This window comes from Mya arenaria, chromosome 14, assembly GCF_026914265.1.
Source record: "Mya arenaria isolate MELC-2E11 chromosome 14, ASM2691426v1".
Classification (NCBI taxonomy): Eukaryota; Metazoa; Mollusca; class Bivalvia; order Myida; family Myidae; genus Mya; species Mya arenaria.
Genome location: NC_069135.1, coordinates 42,787,310 through 42,806,794, shown reverse-complemented (window position 1 = coordinate 42,806,794; position 19,485 = coordinate 42,787,310). Strand labels below are relative to the sequence as shown.

The window sequence follows — 19,485 nt, the reverse complement described above, 5'->3', positions numbered from 1 at the left end:
TTAAGTTGAATGTTGTATAACATTTGGACTGAAGTAAAAAGAGACACAGTTATAAAGGCTCCTTTGAATTTTATTAATACATCTTACGTCTGCCAGATCTATGTAATTGTAGAAATTTTCAAAGCCAATGTCTATCTATATGAAAATAAAAAAAACAATCAGTATAAAAATGCTGAGTTTATGCTTAACACACATGCCAAGTTTTCAAGATTGATTAATTTAAAAATCTAAATGTACAATTAAACCAGTATCTGAATAAACATGCATGAAACAAAAGTCTCTCTGATTACAAACAGAACAAACCTGTTTAAAAATTCTTAACCTCATCACAGCGTTATTTGGCAAATGTGAGCAAAAATGGAATTGTGTTTTTGCATACATGTATTATACATAATGTAAGTTAGTGAATTAGGTAGCTCTTCATGGTAAATATATTTAAACACATTGTAAACAATGCAAATGGTTTAAAATAAACAACAGCTATCACTGGATGTGATAAATACCCCCACCATACCACCTTTTTGTAAACATTTTATAGCCCCCACCACCAAGGAGTTAGGGTATAAAAATATAAGGAAATATTGCTATAAGAATACAATACGACAGTTGTTAACATACATGAGCATATGACCATGTGATGGTTTGTTTTCATGCAATAACAAGCACAAACAACTTCCATGAAGGACAGTTCTTCCACAGATTAGAACATAATAAATTAACAAGCACTGATTATTTTGTGCCATTTATATCCAGAGAATAACAATGTTTGAAAGAGACTGGCAAATTTCAATATATATATAAATATATGCACAGCTTTCCTCTCATTTATTTGTACAATTCCAAGTCTCTCCCAAGCTTTGAATTTTGTGATAATGTACATCTCATTTCTATGAACAAGGATGTTGTTATATTATATACAAGAATAAGGACTTTTGTCTTTAATAACAGCTGTATCATTTTTTATTAGTATGCCATAGAAGAGCTTAGCAAAATGTCTAAACTGCCATAGTTTTCCTCACATTTGTTTGTTTCTCTGTGATATTCAGCATCTTGTTTGAATGGACGAGGAAGTTTTAATGGTAAATGGTCCAGCAGCTTTATTTATATATATTTACTAATCCTAAGGGACTGACAAAGAATTCACATTTTCACATCTACCTGTAGTTTTTCATACCTGAATTTCATTTATTGTTCAATTCTAACACTCTCTTTTTTGGCCACTATAATATTGGGAAATATTTGGCATCTTTTTTTTATGAGCAAAGAAGAATTTATGGTCTGTAGTTGCATTTTAATGGGACTAGTAAAACTAAGTTCTCGTTTCATTCATTTCTTAAAACTCTTTCCTCCTCTATTTCTTAACATCTAAGATCTTCTCCAATTTAGCCACTGTAATGTTGTGCATCTCGTTTCTATGAGCTAGGAAGTTGTCTTTTGCTCTCTGTCTGCTGGCAGACCATTTATACAGATCTCTGAAATTAAAACAAGTCTTAGTGCTTTCACAATAAGTGAGCAAACAATGGGTAATAATACCTTATACCAAAAAAAAAACAAAAAACGATCGCATAATTCTTGTATTTAAAAAAAAAATACACAAACTTGAAAATATGAAAATTTACACAAAATTATATTAAGCGTAGTGGCTTGAAAGAAATGTCGAAGAATGAAGCAAAAACATGTTGGCAAAATAACACCACAGCCAGAATGAATATTGCACAGTAAACAGAGAGGATAATTGTTGTTGGTTTTAAATAAAGATTGTAATATATTTCCCCCGATAGCCACTAGTAAAATATTTACTATTGTGTTCACGAGTTGAAATATTGTGCGATCTTGCGATAAAACAAACAATTTTTCTTTTTACTATATGCCTCAAAAGGATCTTAACTGACAGTCAGTTGATGTTTTTTTAGAAATTCAGGCCAAATTGTATGCAAACAACATAACTTCAAGAATGAGGTCGTTTAGTCTGAGTCCAAGCTCTGTGTGTGGCATTCAATTTGGAATTGAGAGTGGGCTAAAGTTACAAAACAGTGATAAATATCATAATGTTATTTCATTAATTAAAACAGTGAAAAATCATTTTTATTTCACTGATTATAAAATCTCTATAAACCACTGGAAAAGATACAATGCAAGTCTGAAACTTTACCTGTACACTGGCTGGACAAATTTCATCCTTCCCTGATCAGAAACAAACTGGAGAGCCTCATCAATGATTGGTTCATGCTGTGCTTGTATACAGAGTTGCAGCCATCTGAAAGCCGAGAGAGGTCTTAATTATGAAAATACAATATTGAATAATTATTTTTTCAATCTCAATGTCCCCATTGAGCATTTAATTTCAGGTGAAAAAATCTGAGGTCCTCATTAAAGATGGTATAATAATGTGCCTAAGTACACAATCTTAGCCATCAGCAGCCAATTGTGTCAACCTGGTTTATTCTTTGGCTTGGTTAAAGTTAGCCATGTGTTTTTGATTGGTCAATTTTATCCAGTAATGACTGTTGACAAATCAAGTTGCCAAACGGTGACCTGTGGATACCTGACCCAAATATATATAATATGCTGCAGCAACAAGAATTTTCATTATTGCAACAGACAGACAAATAAAACAAATATATCACATGTCGAGTTGCTGCTTGCTTTGCTTAACTTTCTGTAGATCAATTTTGTTGACAGAAGATACATTTACTTTTGGAAAACACTTAACAAAGTTTGATTCTATTAGCTCAGCCATGTACAGCATTTGTATAGACCACAAGATGAATATGGTAGTTAACTACACTTTGCTACTCTAGTGCAATAATGCAATTACTGCAGATAGAAACAGAATACATAAAGTGGGTTTTTGCTTTGACAACTTCAAAGTTTGCTGTTTTGCCTCCACAAATGTACCTGAATTTTATTTCTGCATTTGTGACGGTGTTCAATTTGTAAACCTCTCCCATGTGTTTCACCTTAGCACATGATATGGGATCCTGCAAAACAATTAAAACATCATTGAATCATTGAACTGCATTGTGCTCCAATGATTAGTATTAAAATGCTTTTTTTTTTAAAAATAGCCAATTAATAAGATAATAAAGAAAAGCAGTTCAAAATGTTTTGTTACCTGCACATAATAAAATTATGTAGAACATGTATCCGCAAAACATTTTATCAAAACTGTGATTTAAATATAGACTAACTTCATTTTCTTTTTATCCTAATCAATTTTGTCAAAAATTCAGAACGTTGCGTAAATAGACACAACCATAGTTTATATGAAATACTATTTTACGAGTGCAATATTACAATCTTCATTACATGAGATTGTCACACAATAATCCCATCAAAATGATTATAAACAAGTGAATCATGGGGGGGAAATCTGAGATTTGGGGATGGTACAAAAAAAGTGTTTGTTCATACATGATCAGCAAATCCCGACAGAAACTGTTCGATCTGCATGGGCTGAAAATCCTCAATATCGGAGAGAGTGAACTGTGTCAGCTGGTCATCAGACAGACCCAGCCAGCGATTGCGTAATTCCTCACAATTCTCAGCCAGGCTTGTGTCATACCTGCAAAAATAACAAGTCTATTGTGTGATTTCAGGATATATTTATCCACAAATATCTTTTAAAAAGTAGTGGCAAACTATTAAGCTTTAAATGACCATACAATTAATACTCTTAAATAATTTGCTGGTATTTCCATATTGTCTTTTTACATGAAATGAAACTACAGCACCCTAAGCCGTTGGCAACACTTGCCTGTTTATTTTTGCTTCAAATAGGGGCATAACTAAACACTCATCAAAACCAGAGTTATATGCCTTGCTACACATGTGTACCGTACCTCACAACATGAGTTCTATCTTTTATTCTAATATCTTGAACAGTTTCTTCAAATTATGACATCATCATCAACAACACCAAGGTTATGACAATAGTTCAATGTGTTCGAGAAACAGACAAGCTAAAATGCATTTTTAAAAAGAAATAGCCAATTAATAAGATATACCAAGAATTCATACATACACAGGTTTTTGTGGAGGCATTCCAGGTTCATACATCCAGCCCTGCCAGTCCACTGTAGCTAGCTTTCCAGCATCTTCCTACAATGAGCTGGTAAGTTGATTTCTCGAAATAACATGAACATTAATGCGTATACAGCATATTTGGACAGGTAGATCAGGGGACTGTAGTTGTAAGATTCTTAGTACAACTTTAAGAGAACTTTAAATCCACCCCAGCAAGGCACTTGCCCATTAGAAGTATGTTAAAACTTATAGAAGGAATATATGAACGGAAACCATCTTTATTTTGCCCTCCTGGGGTGCATTGTATATTTAAAAGGAATAGCCCTTAGTGAAAATACCTTATTTTTTGACAACAATTATTTCAAATCTGCTCTGTTTTCATCAAATTCAGTTATATGCATTTATCATCTAAAATTCTACAATAGACAAACCCTTGCAAAATTATAAAAAAAAAACAGATTGAGTTTGGACATTAAGCAGAGCTCAATTATTTTATGAAAAACATTCTTTGCTCCATTTGCATACCTCTGTGTTGAAATATTCTAGAAGGAAGGCCTTCCAGTCTGCAGTGGTAACAGACTTTCCCTTGAACTTGTCAATATATGCCCTCAGGTATTTCTCAAAAACCTCTGAAAAGAACAATTAAATCAGTATGTTATTAATATATGTACCCAAATCAATCTCCTACTCAGTGATCTCCCTTGATGTGCCGTGTTCTTTGCTACAATGTATACAAAAAACAGCTGGATTTCAGATATTCCCTTCTTAAAGAAATTTATTTTGTTTAGACTTTAAATTTCATATTATATGTATAAGCTGCACTCTCACAGACGGACCGTTTTGACAACTTATATTTTGTTTTAGAATGAGCCAATTTTTGCGTAAATGTCTGAGAACCAGTGATATGCTCACATAGAATCAAAATGCAGTTTTTCATATTAACCTTCATAATTGGTGTTTTATGCCGAAAACTTATCTTACTTTAAGTAAGAAACACTTTTAGCCACAAAACTTTAATTTTTGAACATAGATATTAAAAATGCGACCTGTTGTTTCGTCACCAGTCTTAAATCACTGGTTTCCAGATATTCATGCAAAGATTGGTTCATTCGAAGACAAAAAATAAGAAAAAGTTGTCAAAACAGTCAATCTGTGAGAGTGCAGTTTTAAAATGTTATTGAAACAAAAAAGGATTTTCAAGATTATGAACATGGTCACATGATTTTGACCATCATCACATGATCTGCATGATGACAGTATTCATTGTACAGCAAAGGGAGGTAAATGCTTTGTGGAGTCATTTGAACTAAAAAAAAAATCTTTAAATAACAATGCTTGTAAGTAGAACATATATACCAGGGCCTCCAAGCAGCTGTTCCAAATAGAAAAGGAAGGCCTGTCCCTTCTCATATGGAACAGAGGAGAACGATTCATCTGGATCTACTCCTAGCATGTCCGGCACGAGGCACGTGAACTTGTTCTCCGCACCTAACTGCTTTATCTGGAAAACATAAATGTGTGGGAGGTTTTTGTGTGTTATAACGGACTGATTGCACAAGCCATACTACACAGTCTCGTCCTGATCTGCTCATAACTGGTATATATATTTAGCTTGTTTACAAAATATTATTAAAATATAACAGAGTTGATATCTCCATAAATATATTTTTTATATTTTCTTAATAGGAGACTGGCAAGTATCATTCATTTAACAACGGTCTAGTTTTGTTCTCAATCAAACATAAAAATAAATTTGTAACACTAAAATGAATCATTATAGTTAATACACTTACAGTTTCTGTAAGTATTCTCCAGCCCCTACTGGCTAGGAACTGTCTGTAGACCTCACTGTCCTTTAGTCGACTCACAATCTTCCTCTCCACAAATACTGTAAAACCCTCGTTCAACCTTAGAACAGACAGCAAACATACATCCAATTGTTCACAAAAAAAATCAGTTTAAGTGAGAATTTTCTAACCTCTACTAGCTAGGACTTCACAGTCCTCTATTTTTCTTTACAAACACTGTGAAAACTCACAATCAACCTTCCAACAGAGCACCATCAAAACTTAAAATTTAAAATGGGGTTAAAGGTTGTTAAATATAAACCAGTACTTTAATAACTCACTACAAAAAACAAGAACATCAAAAGAAGATGGCAAAGCTCATATTTTTTTATAGTTGGTTAAGGGACACAACTTAACGATAATTTAAACCCGAGTTATTGGAATTGCTACATTATTATAGTGTGTCCAATAACTTGATTTCTTGTCAAAAAAAGTTGGATATAGAACCATAGTAGCTTTCAGAAGTCAATTAAGGTTAAATAATTTAGTATAAACCATGCTAAACAATGAAGTTCTTGCAGGCGATGAATGAGAAATATTGAACTGCTTCTATAGCTGATATTGCTGAAAATGAGCTTACCAGAAGTCTGACCATGACGCATTGGTAACGAGATTGCCAGTCCAGCTATGTGCGATCTCGTGAGCCACCACATCAGCTAGCGAACGATCACCAGCCTGAAAAGGAGGTCATTGTTTCAAAAGCTAAAAAATTTATTATGTCACCATATTAAGTTCTCATCAACAGTGGGATATGATCAAAAAATGAGGAATGGTTACTTCAATATTCAACTAGATAGATGCTACACAAAAAGATATTCATCCAATTCTTTTTAAAATCATAAAATCTCAAATCAATGTACCAGCTGTATTAGAATTACAGACAAAAGTTTTCAGTCCAACAATACATCAAGGAATAGGTAGATCATAATAGACCTATCAAGCCCGCGACCCCCTAAATCATTGTGTGACTGAGAATTTCTTTAAATTCTTACCAGCAGTGTTGGTGTGACAAAAGTCAGGCAGGGGTTTTCCATCCCACCATAGGGGAAAGAAGGGGGCAGTACTAGCAGGTCGTAATGGCCCCACACATACGGCCCCAACAAGCCCTCCCCTGCTTGTAACATGCTCTCCGTCTGAAATGCAGTACAGTATTTAGCTTTAATCGTTAATAAATTTACCGTTGCATACATTTTTCCATATCTATTTACCATTTCATTACTTCACACTTAATATGATTTTTAATATAACCATTATTTTTAAGATCATCAAAATTTATATAAAAAAATTGGAATCTGTGTGGGTGTTTATTTTATCTGATATGAAGATATTTGGATTTTTAAGCTGCAAAACATGAACTATTGGAAACCAATGCTTAACTATTAATCATAAGGTCAACAAAAAATATTTGTTGATGATAAATCTATTTTTAAACAGGTGTCTCAGGTGTAAAATTATTCATATACCATTGTTTAACAGCCTTCAATACACTTATATAAAATTGTTTAATATTTATTCAAAAAAGTGCTGGAGAACCTCAAGTTTATTTTTCTTGGCCTAAAATACCTCTGCAAATTCATAAGCAGCAGCTTCTATCAATTCAGGCTCCGTCCAGACTTTACTGCGAGGACCAATTTCTCTGAAAAACAAACACATTCTTGTACATATAAGGGAATAAATAGAGGATGAGAGTGGTCTAATGGCGAAGGTTGTGTCTTTCACATGAGGCACCGTCTTCAGGCCTCTAAAAAGTACACCAGTACTGGGTGCCATTTCACTCATCTCTCAGGATTTTGGACGGACTTCAAAAATCTTAAATTCATAGGAACATCACAGTTTGCAACATGTTAAGTGATTTTCATTCCTCAGGTGTGTTTCAACTTAAAAGCTACTTAAAGTTCAGTTGTTGTAACTAAATACAAATATAACATAAATATAACACGGTTTTCACCAAGATTATTTCTCTTTATGACTTCAATTATTATTAATGAATTATTATCTAAAATAAACTACTGGTAGTATACACTATAGCAGCTAAACCCCTTTATGAACTCTTAAACAATGGTCTTTTTTGGCTATGTTAGTCAAAAACCTTAAATGTCAGTGAAAGTAAAAAAAATGTATATATATCGTTGTTGTTTCTCCCCAAATGTAAATATTCTCAACTTTGTGAGAAAATCAGAACACATTTTTATAATGTTAAGTTTATAATTCACACTGTTTGTCACCAAGGTGCATCAATTTCAGCCTTTTCTCTATTAAGTAACCACTTAATCCATAATTTGAGACAATACTTACCGGTATAAAAGAAACAAAAGATATTATGTTCAAGTGTTTACAGTGAGAAAGACTTAAATATTTTGACAATGTTATTTTTCACATTAACTCAAGGCAACTTTATATTTCATTTGTTAATAGTCTATTCAACAATCATCCCTACTTGGACACAATATCTCCAGCTACAATGGCAATGAGGTAGCTCGGCATTGGCTGGTTCTGGCGGAAGCTGTGCACCATCTGTCCGTCCTCAGTCTTTTCCGATCCCTCCAACAACGCACTCATCAGCACCTTCACAACCGACGGAGCTTTAATCTGAAAAACAAACATTTAATAGTAAGACATTCTTATATTAAGTAGGCATTGCTTTCTTTCTACCATCACAAGGTTGCCACGACATAGTATGTATATGTTTTCGGTCTCCATAGCTCCTTAAGTTTACTAAAACTCTTGTAATAATTTAAAAATGTTTTGCACTTAAAGCGGATTAAAGTAAAAAAATAGTTTTATTAGTTTATTATGTCTAGGAACCTTAAACTGTACACAAAGTCATGATTTTAAACAGTACAATATTGTGTAACTGAATCAACTGATTGTTAACAATGCATATACTGTTTTATTACACAACAGTTGAGAAAACTACAGTAAAACTGCGATCGCTCGAGGTCGCCAGGGACCGAGCCAAAACCTCCAGGGAACCGATGTTTCGAACGACCCGATTTTCAATTTTCCAGTTTGATATGAAATATGAAATATTTTTCAGTGTATTTTAAGTTTGAAGTCGTCAAACAGACTGTTTACTAAGAAACTGATTATGTGTTGCGTTGTGGAAATCGCTAATATGTTCAAAGGTTGATGTAAACTAAATGTAAAACGCAAAAGAAAAAACAATAAATGAATAAATAGAAATGTTTATTTTAACAAAAAATAAACATTTTCGTAACAAGCAACATTTGAATGACCGTACATATTGTGGCATTAGTCAGATTTAAGTTTCGCAAAATCAAGGATTGCTGATTGGCGCATCTTGTCGGTTTCGCGAAATTGTTCAATCGTAATGTGACGTGACAGCGTACAGAGCGTCTGAAGATCACGGTCAGCATCGGCAGTGAATTCAAAGAACCTTCTGACCACATCTAAAGCGTTAACTTCTCGTCATTAACTTCTCATAATTATCATCTCAAATGCCCATATCAACTAATATCGGTCATGCGTTAACAGTGAAAAACAGTTTTTCACACCTTATCAAATGCATTGCAATTTTTACTACTTGCGAAAATTCTAACACCTAGCAATTGTTTGTTTATTTTGAAACACGCGTTCGGGAAAAAATGTGAAATTATGTCCTCGAGGGAGCCATAAGGTTTTGTGCACGATTTGTGTACTTGGGACCGAGGATATTGCTCGACTGCTCGACATAATTAGGTTTCGAGGCAGCGTGGGTATATTTTATTTGAAAGTAGAAGGAAAAAAGTTCGGTACCAAGCTCCGACCTCGAGGGATCGCCGGTTCTCGAACGACCGCTTGTTTGAGGGAACGCAGTTTCACTGTATTTAATATTTGAGCGAGAATACTTGTATGTGCATTTTGCAGGTAGAACTTACCTTAGCGGTGTATGGGGCTTTCACAGAGGGCGTATCTTGGCATGGAATCATACTTCTGCAGTGAATAGCCTGAAAGTAAACGAATGATCAGAGCAACAATTAAACTCAGATCTACTAAAATTAAATCATTTCAATTAAATCTAGATGTTAGTCAGCACAAAATACCTCAATTGGCTTTGTAGTTGTTTTGAATGCTTGACTTTGAAAAACTGTATATTTTTCACTTTCTTTTCTTCTAATATCACGACTAGTCCTGTGAACATTTAATAATAGTTCTTTTTTTGTAATGGGGTTTTAATCCATCCATTTTCTGAGCACAAACTTAAAAGCCCTTTTAACACAAACCCTATCTCACATTATCAGAAGAGATAAAGCTTTTTTTCCACATCATCTGTTTAGAGATGAGTAACTGAAGCAAAAAGCACTCAAGAGACTTTCTAGTAAAAACAACCAAATTTAAGCATAACACAAACCTTACCACACTTACATGCAGTCTTTTCAACTTAAACTCAAAAAAGCATAAACCATACACTCATGAAGTCCATACAACTAAAACTCAACAAAGCTTAAACCGTACTTCATGAAGTTCATCCAATTAAACATAACAAATCCTACCTCACATTGGCTAAAGAGATATGGCTGCCTCTTCCCCGCTGTCTGTTCAGGTCTCAGCCACTGAAGGGCGGAGCATTCCGGAGAAGTCTCATAGGTTATCTCTATGGTGTGCCTGCAAAAAAATAGGCACTCAGCCACTGTTAATGCATAAGATTCACATTCACCTACCGTATTATATCATGCATAGGACGCACTTTTTTACCCCCAATTCTCGTCTTAAAAATTGCCTGCGTCCTTTCTATGCTATTAGAATTTCATCTGTTTTTCTCCAAGTTCTTTTCAGGTCGAAAATATCAAATCTTTTCAAATGTGCGAAGGTGTGAAAAACACCCGCTGTCTGTCATTAGAAAAAGATCAATAGAACAAACTATTGCGATGGTAATACCGTATGGTTGTTTGTTCGCACTTTACCCGACGTGCCTTCCACTGGCAAGGCTTATTACTGACACGCATTAATTATGCCGACATGCTTTAATCCGCGCAGCGACACGCCTTAACAAAACAATCATCAGTTTTGACAATACACAGTTGCGATTGCAACGGCTGCAACGGTTGCAACGGTTGACTGTTATTCAGAAGGCATGTGGGGACTATTGCAACGGATGCAACGGTTGACTGTTATTCAGAAGGCATGTGGGGACTATTGCAACGGATGCAACGGTTGACTGTCAGTCAGAAGGCGTGTCGGGAATATTACGGCATTTGTAATATGCGTGAATGTTCTCAAAATGTCAAGACATATCATTGTTGTGTATGCTAAATTACCGAAATACGACGATAATTATCGAAATACACAATACAGTTATAGAATTATGCCTTATATACAATTTTTTGTTTGTTTTTTACTTCAATATATGTTATAAATACTTTACCAACCTCAATTTTTCGGCTCCAATTTTGACATTTTTCCACTGCGTCCTATCTTATATATTAAGGGTTTTTACCCGTTTTTTCAACTATTATTTTGCCTGCGTCCTATCTATGCTAGCGTCCTATACATGATATAATACGGTAGTCCTTTGTAAAAGAAAATCTTGATACTATATTGTTTAACACGCAAGGAGTTAAAATGTCATTGCTTATTTCAATATTGTGCTCAAATTGGACTAACGCGACATCACTTAATCAAAGATATATGACCTACCAAATATCAGCTATTCTTTTTTACAAACGTATGTTGTCTGTTACATTTGTTTTAAGAACAAACACTCTGTTGCAGAGCATACTGCTAATTTTCAATCATAATATGCTTCTGTTTATGCTTTATAAACACAGTAGGGCAAGAGAGCAAATTACCAAGAAGCAGTAGCGTGCTTCATAAAACATGCTAGCGTGCCCTACTGCAAGAAAAAATGCAATCAAACCTTATATATTGATCAATGTTGTAAAGAGAAGATATGCAGTGTATTCAGTAAGGCGAGCATCGAGCATTTACAAAATGCTAGCAAACATTTTGTATTCCTGTTGCAAAGCGGGGAACCAAACAGAAAAAATTCGCCATAAACATGTCTACTGAACGCAAGGCTGTTCATACTTAATGAAAGGTTGACAGTACATGCGTACTTCATCACCCCTTCATCTGTTAGCAACTTATTTGAAGGGATTAATTAATCAGAATATATAACACTCACACTAATGCCTGTAAAGTAAGAAGTTTTCATTTCCATTGGTAAGCTATAAAACTGTGTTTTCTGAAGTTTTGAATTTACAACAGGATATTGCTAACGAAATGGACACAAAAATGAAGCAATCTACTGTATAGATTGGCAGGGACGGAGTTAGCAAAATGTTTAGGAGAAATATTTTTGGGGAGCCAAAACTGGTAGCATTTAAAACAAAAATCAGGAATTTGGAACAAATTCCAGCTGGAAATTGTAAAAGGCTGCATTATTAAAAATAAATGCCTTGAAAAATGGTCAGAAAATAAAATATCTGACTAGTAGGATGCCTAGAAAACTAGTCAATTCTTTGGTTGAGCCAAAGATAGCCAACATGACTAACGATTGATCAAAACTTAACCAATAATTATCCTTAACCAATCTAATCATTTAAGTGAAAAAACTAGCCTAAAGATAACCTGTGGACAACTTATTAAACTTTCATATAATTGTCTGCTGAAGACCTACTCTGTTTTCCTGTTTGTCAATCTAATGGTCAATTTAGAACCAAAGACAGCCACTTTTTCAGCGAGGGTGTATTGGAGCTTTTCTGCACTTTCCAAATCAACCACTGATGTAACTGTTATGCCACGAGTATCCAGTACCTGTATGGCAAAACATAATGCAATGTTAATTTTTAAGAAAAACAAAAAAGCTGACTTTCAATATAGCAACTTTTACTTAAGCCATTGTTTTGCAGTTGACCAGCCATTGTTTTGCAGTTGACCAGCCATTGTTTTGCAGTTGACCAGCCATTGTTTTGCAATTGATCAGCCATTGTTTTGCAGTTGACCAGCCATTGTTTTGCAGTTGACCAGCCATTGTTTCGCAGCTGACCAGCCATTGTTTTGGAGTTGACTTTGCAGTTGACCAGCCATTGTTTTGCAGTTGACCAGCCATTGTTTTGCAATTGACCATTGTGTTTTTAGATTGTAGTAATGAAATGCTTAACTGGAACTATTTATTACATTTGGCTTTTGGATGAACAATACCAGGTCTTTTGATCTGACACTTGTTCTAGGCATTCTTTGACAAGCCCTTCTACATAGTATAAAGAATTTGCGCAAGCCTGGAAAGCGTGTTACCAGTATAGGGCTTGTGCTAATTTCGACCACTGTAAAACCCATTTTTGAATTAATAAAATAAGGCCAATATCAATTAATAGCTAGATTTTCATCATTTTTTTTTTTAAAAAGGGCGGGTGGAACCATTTTATTTCTTATCTTTCTTAGATGACTGTTTTACCATTAACTGTGTTTATGCACATTCTTATTGCATTACGGACCATATACATGTGTTTCTAGCCGAAACACAAACATTTGCGTAACAATTCTTTTTTTTACAAGTGATTGTTATATCAACACTGGCTGGTATGAATAAATGCCATTCCCAGACAGTACAGGTCAATACACAAGTATAGACCCAGTTCAACATTTTTATATGAGTCAATAAAATTTAAGGAGCAGCGGAAAAAAAATGCAGGGATGAAAAACTAGCAATAGACTTATAGTCGCCTAGCAAATGTGACATAATGAGATCAATTTAATAAAATCTAAAATCTCATTATATATGTACATAACACTACAGAAAACTGTTGACAAATGCTCTTTGCACAAGCTAAAACACAATCTTTAAAACCATATTTACCACAAACTCGGCCTCAGGCTTAACCCTCTTCAGCTTGAGCTGGACCGATCCTGACAGAGTGTGCTTCGTAAAGCAGACAGTGAGATCTAGATGTATGTGTTCCACTAGTACATCTTCAGGATTGGAAAAAGAGGATGGATCTGTCTGACTTAGGGCAGGCATTGTGGGAATGTTACACAGGTTTTCTGAAATTTATAAGAAGTTTTCTTCTAAAGGTACATTAAAACTTTTAAACATCAATGGGCATTGAAGCTCTGAGAAAGGAGAATTTAGTGTTATTTCTGCTAAAAATGGGAAGTTTTAAATTGACCGAAACACAACAAAAACAAACTTTTAATGCAAATTGATGTAATATACATGTATCAAAACAAAGAATACGATGTAACTCAAACCTGATGAAAATAAGCCTGCAATTTCTTATTTTTATATACATTAAATTTTAAATTTTTAAAAAACACACACACACACACAGTGAACTGGTGAATTTCTGAAAAGTAGTTTTATTTGTGGGGTGTCATAAATCAAGTGATTATGGTCTGGTTTTACACATCACCTCCGATAGCAGGAGGTAATGATCTCTGGTAATTGATGGTATTTCAATCTGGTTTTGTGAATTGGATGTGGTAAGCCTTATATTTTCTATAACTAAGTAACTGTAGTTGTAAACACCTTCAACCTTTTCCGAATATTTTCCTAAACATTTTCCTAAGCTGTTTAATTTATTGATTACATATTTCTATAAGAATATGATTATGATCAGTTTCTTTTCATCATCAAACAACTTAGAAGTTCATTTTAACTGCCACTTGTCGTTCAAATGTTTTTCGGTAGGCAGCAGGAGACACTGACATATTGGATAAATTCCATTTGACGAATGAATAAGTAAATATTTTCTTTAAAATTTCCTTTTGGTTTGTGTGTTTAAGTTATATGAATGTAATCAGGTCCACAGTTACCTGGTGTTTGGACTGCAGTTTCAGCCAGTCGAGCTATTTGATTCAAGCGATTTGGCCCCTAGGGTGATCTTTTGGTCTGAAATTTATAAAAAAATTGTGTTCTTGTAAGTACTCTATAAAACACAAATGAACAATTGATCTACTTTGATGGCATAATTTTACATATTAAATAATTTCCTATTTTCTAATATATCTATCTTTAATGTGAATTTAAATGTAAAAACAATAAATTTGTTGATATATGAGGCGTATTTCGGTAACTTTCTTGCGTTTTACGGGTAATTATCTTTGTCTTTCGTTAATTTAGCGTGATTAAGTCCAGTATCTGGGTTGATTAGTTCACAGACGTACTGGTTGACGGTACATTTCTGAACAGGGCACAAATCTGGAACAATGGCTAAAACACGCATTTATTTACCGTGATTGATTATTCGATGATCTAGTTCAATACAGAAGCTGGCCTTGGTCACACTTGCGAAGTTTCATCTTGTTTCGTTAAGTATTTTTCTAAAAAAATGCCATTCAATGTTTATACGCTTAAAGATCAAAATGTAGCATATGGGGGAATGACGTCAGAGGGTGCATGCGCATCTTTAGGTTTTGCAATTATGTGGACCTACTAGCCACAATAATTTACGTATAGGGAACTTTTTTAACATTTGGACATTCATTTTGTTCCCTAAACGCCACAAGTCAACTGAGCAGTACCAATGTAAAAAATATTCTTCAACTATTACTCCACAACACTTTACTGTTGAATTAAAACACATAAATTACACTAAAAATAGATATTTTAGCCAATACCTTTTACATATTACACTTAAGTGTTTTATGAAACACAAATATTTAGTTTAATTCAGATCGACTTCTGTCAATAAAGCATGGCCATTATGAAACCATCTAGCAGGGGCCCGTTATCTTTCCGCTCAATATACTTTGCGCTGGGATCTGTCATTCTTGGCTAGGAAAACAACTAGTGGGTTATGGACGCGTAGAGTCACCAAATCAAAAATCGTCAAAGAACCTGAAGCGGCTGTTTATATGAACTAGTGGACCTACATTCAAGATATTTATAAATAGAAATCGCGCTTTAGAGTTGAAGTGCATGTTTTGAAAACATCGGAAACAATAAATAACTTTGCAGCCAAGTGTTTATTTAATATAGCATACTTATTAATTATAAATGTATGACCATGTATTTTCTCTTTGCAAGTGTTCAGTATTTGTGCCCTCCATAGCATAAATTTAAGGGTGATTTACTGTCCACAAAATGAACGATTGTCAATATAAAATTGATGAGATAGTGAATCTTTACTTTGAAAGATGTTGTCACATTAACCAAAGATGTTTCATACGCAATTTTTACTTACTACAACAAAAACTCTTCAAGATAATTGTGAAAAACCTCGAAAAGTGCCTTAGACTCTATCTATCTATCTCTATCTCTGTTTAATGTCAACTCCTCTTCCGAGTGTTACTGACATGAACGGTGCGCGCCGGCTTGTTAGTGAAAAAATAAAACACTGATGAGGCAAATCACATCAGAAAAGTGAGAACTAGGGTATAAAAGAGAACACAATTTAGGTAACATGATAAAAAGTGACTGGTAAAAGGATAAAAACACTGCTCGCTTATCTAATGCTTAATGGTTGTCACAGCCACCTTGAATGTGTCAGGGGTGGGGATAGTGACAATATGATTTGGCAAACTGTTCTGAAGTACAACCGAGTGAGGATAGAATGAAAATTTGTAATAGTCAGTTTTTACTTGAATTTGTCTGAAACATAGTGGGTGCATTAGTCTGGTAAATCTTATTGGTGTTTGAATATAAGATGGCAGCGTAATAGACAGAACAGTGCAGTACCAAATGTACAGAAAAAACGTTTGATCAGCAGCAGCCAAAATAAAATAAACGAAAATTCAATTGTTTAAATGAAAGCAATACAAATTCATTTAAGCTGCATATAATGTATCTTAATATTTTGCAGATTTACAACTTTCGATACAAACCGGTACGAGGTAGCACTCAATGTTTTTGCAAACCGCGACAAGAGAAGCACTTTGACTTAGTCTGGATTATCTACCCCTGATAAACAATACGCCATCATCATCACTGTAAAGGGGATTCGTCCAAATTTACTTACTATAACAATTTCGGGGAAGAAAGTAAAGATGCACCATTTCGGACTGGAAATTGTAAACATATTCTTGATGGAGTACATTCCAAATTCCGCCACAAAAATTTAAACCATTTCATTTTCGGTTTGTTCGGAAGGGGATAATGTCAAAATGCTGTGCCCTGGGTAACGTCCTCTCTAATTAATAACTTCGAATCCGGGACATTTAACACACACATATATATATATATATATTGCAACCATTGCTCAAAATTATCCTGTCATGCATGGGCCTTTTTAACATAATTTGCTTTTATGTAAAAAGGACTTTGATACTTATAATTATATTTCAACCAATTGAGTATCGCTGTATAAGCTAGGTGTGTACGGTTGCATAACTGTTTATAAACTATTGATATAGTCTTGTGTGCTGTCTGTTTTCTGCTAATGTTCAAATTTGTCACTTTATATCTGAAATAATGCTGCACTCTCCTTAGAACTATTTAAAGTAGGATTTGAGTATTAACATAATCACTGCGCGCATATCCATGATAACCACGATCGAATTATCACATATAGATTCTATACACATATTGTTTTCACTATGCACAAAAGAGTTCCAGCAAAAAAATACATTTCAACTTTATTTTGTTTAAATGAGGTGGGAGAAAAAGCCTCTTCTATGGCCAAGTGTGTAAGATAGGTTCATCAGAACTCTCGCGCAGGGTATTCTATGGAAACTCGGTAAATCTCGTTTCCGCAAAATATCCTACGCTTGGGTTAGGATGATCCTATCTTCCACTTTCGGCCATGGAAGATACATATAATCTGGATTGAGAGAAATTGCTCTCTTCCACTGGAACAAACAATCAAGGGCAAGTTATTTTGTCTTGACAGATAATGAAAATAGTTCAAATAGCTGTATCTATAGAAGTGTATTCTCTTTTCTGCTTGGTCACGGTATACATGTAGGCTTCTGTAGTCGTGTTTCAAGATATAAATAGTATTTGAATGCAAAATAATTGAAAAAAATAATATGTTCACAAATTGCTTTATTAGTATTGCATAGAAATGTACAATTGTTTGGTAAAACCTAGGACAGAAAACTAGTTATAAAATTTTGTTTTTCAGATCAGAAAAAAAACTGGTCAAATTTTCCAATGCCCATAACATTAAGTACCTATTTAAGAGTCTTTAAACATTGAAAGAAAGTATTATGCCGCACTCTTTTGTTGGAAGAAATTAAATATTTGATCTGAAACATAAGTTTTAGGGCTCATCCTATAGGGTGACATGGGCGAATTTGTTGCTTGTTGTTGAAGGGTGTCGCTTTTTACAAAGCTAAATAAAAGAGCATTTTGCCGTAGATGTGATAAATACATATATTTTTAAAACATCAGTACTCGCGTGCTTCACTTTAATGCCGACAGTCTGTATGTGATGTGTTCACTAATGATAATGGAGTGAAAGAATTGATCATAAGGATGACGGGTTTGATAATTTATATAATGGAAAACTTCTCCTTCCACAGTGGTAACCTCTCCATTTTTCAACTGGGGAGATGTCACTTCTCCCTGAAGTTTAGCTGTAGGATGAGCCCTGTGTTTATTTTAAAGCCAAATAAAATAAACAGCTAAACTTAATGGCAAACTCAACCATCGATTGCTGGAATTGAAAAAAAAGCAGAGGTCATAGAGACTAAATTTGATATTGCCTCGTAAAATAGCCTAGCCCTTTCTTTACTGAATTAACACTCAGATGTCTTGTACACGTATGTAGTTGCTTTCTTCTTACACAATAGTTTAGTGGAGTGTTCACCAAAATCTAAAATTATATGTACTCAACTAATGTGTGTTACCTTGGTGATATTTTTTCTGATATTTTTATGCCCCCACAAAGTGGCGGCATATAGGGTTGCCCTTGTCCGTACGTACGTCTGTCTGTCTGTACGTACGTACGTACGTCCCGAAGATTGTTTCCGATCTAATTCTTGAAAACCGTTTGTCCAATCCTCACCAAACTTTAAACACATGTTTGTGACCATAATATCTTGATCAAGTTCGATAGTCATGGAAATCGCTTTAGTCATTTAGGAGTTACGGCCCTTTTTTGCCAAAAATACTTCAAAAATATATGTTTCCAATCTAATTCTTGAAAAGTATGTGTCCAATCCTCACCAAACTTTACATACATGATTGTGACCATAATATCTTGATCAAGTTCGAAAGCCATGGAAATCGCTTTAATCATTTAGGAGTTAGGGCCCTTTATTTACCAACAATACTTAAAAAATATCATCTCGATGTAAATGAGATGTGGATCCAACAAGTTTTTTCCTGCCTGAATGGCGCCATATAACCTATACAGTCTTGCGATGCCGTAAAACCTAACTCAACTCAACTTATCCTATATGTGCAGATTATCCTGAATAATCATTATGGCTTATTTTTTGTATTTTTAAAGCATGCGTTGTATTTCCACTAGCTTTTGGATAGATACATGTATCATTCTCAGTATCCTTCATCATACATTGCCATTGTAATTCATCTCACTAATTGTGTTTGTATGTATTTGTTTGAAATGCGTGGTGCTTTCTTAAAATGCCTTCAATGTTCTTACCTTGAGCTGCATCAGCATAGAGCTATTAAAAAGCACCACATTAACATTAAAGCTCTATTTGTCTAATCAACGACTTAAATCATTAAGCACTGGTTAAAAATAGAAATAATCATCAGTAGAAA

The 19,485-nt window shown here is 34.3% G+C and overlaps 1 protein-coding gene across 3 annotated transcripts; it reads right to left on the bottom strand.

Moving 5' to 3' along the window:
* Positions 1-49: 49 nt before the first annotated feature.
* LOC128216682 (leukotriene A-4 hydrolase-like) lies at positions 50-16,685 on the bottom strand. 3 transcript variants are annotated; one of them, XM_052923326.1, is made up of 18 exons: positions 16,638-16,685; positions 14,628-14,703; positions 13,672-13,856; positions 12,493-12,629; positions 10,367-10,478; positions 9,752-9,820; positions 8,311-8,462; positions 7,437-7,509; positions 6,866-7,006; positions 6,454-6,548; positions 5,820-5,934; positions 5,383-5,527; positions 4,552-4,655; positions 4,025-4,101; positions 3,415-3,565; positions 2,899-2,981; positions 2,153-2,257; positions 50-1,472 (listed from the first exon to the last, which is right to left on the bottom strand). In XM_052923326.1, exons 3-18 carry the CDS (start codon positions 13,831-13,833, stop codon positions 1,352-1,354), a joined length of 1,842 nt encoding a protein of 613 aa, XP_052779286.1. In that variant the 5' UTR covers positions 13,834-13,856; positions 14,628-14,703; positions 16,638-16,685; the 3' UTR covers positions 50-1,351. The 3 variants fall into 3 exon arrangements, with proteins under 3 accessions (XP_052779286.1, XP_052779283.1, XP_052779284.1); XM_052923323.1 differs by lacking the exon at positions 16,638-16,685 and adding an exon at positions 15,998-16,400; XM_052923324.1 differs by lacking the exon at positions 16,638-16,685 and adding an exon at positions 15,046-15,145.
* Between the last annotated feature and the right edge of the window lie 2,800 nt (positions 16,686-19,485).

Excerpts from the sequence above, each read along its gene's own strand:
- LOC128216682 (XM_052923326.1), bottom strand. The coding sequence starts at position 13,833 with ATGCCTGCCCTAAGTCAGACAGATCCATCCTCTTTTTCCAATCCTGAA. Across the intron at positions 5,528-5,819 it reads GGAGAATACTTACAGAAACT|ATAAAGCAGTTAGGTGCGGA; the intron begins GTAAGTGTATTA and ends TATGTTTTCCAG. Across the intron at positions 2,982-3,414 it reads TGTCGGGATTTGCTGATCAT|GATCCCATATCATGTGCTAA; the intron begins GTATGAACAAAC and ends ATTGTTTTGCAG.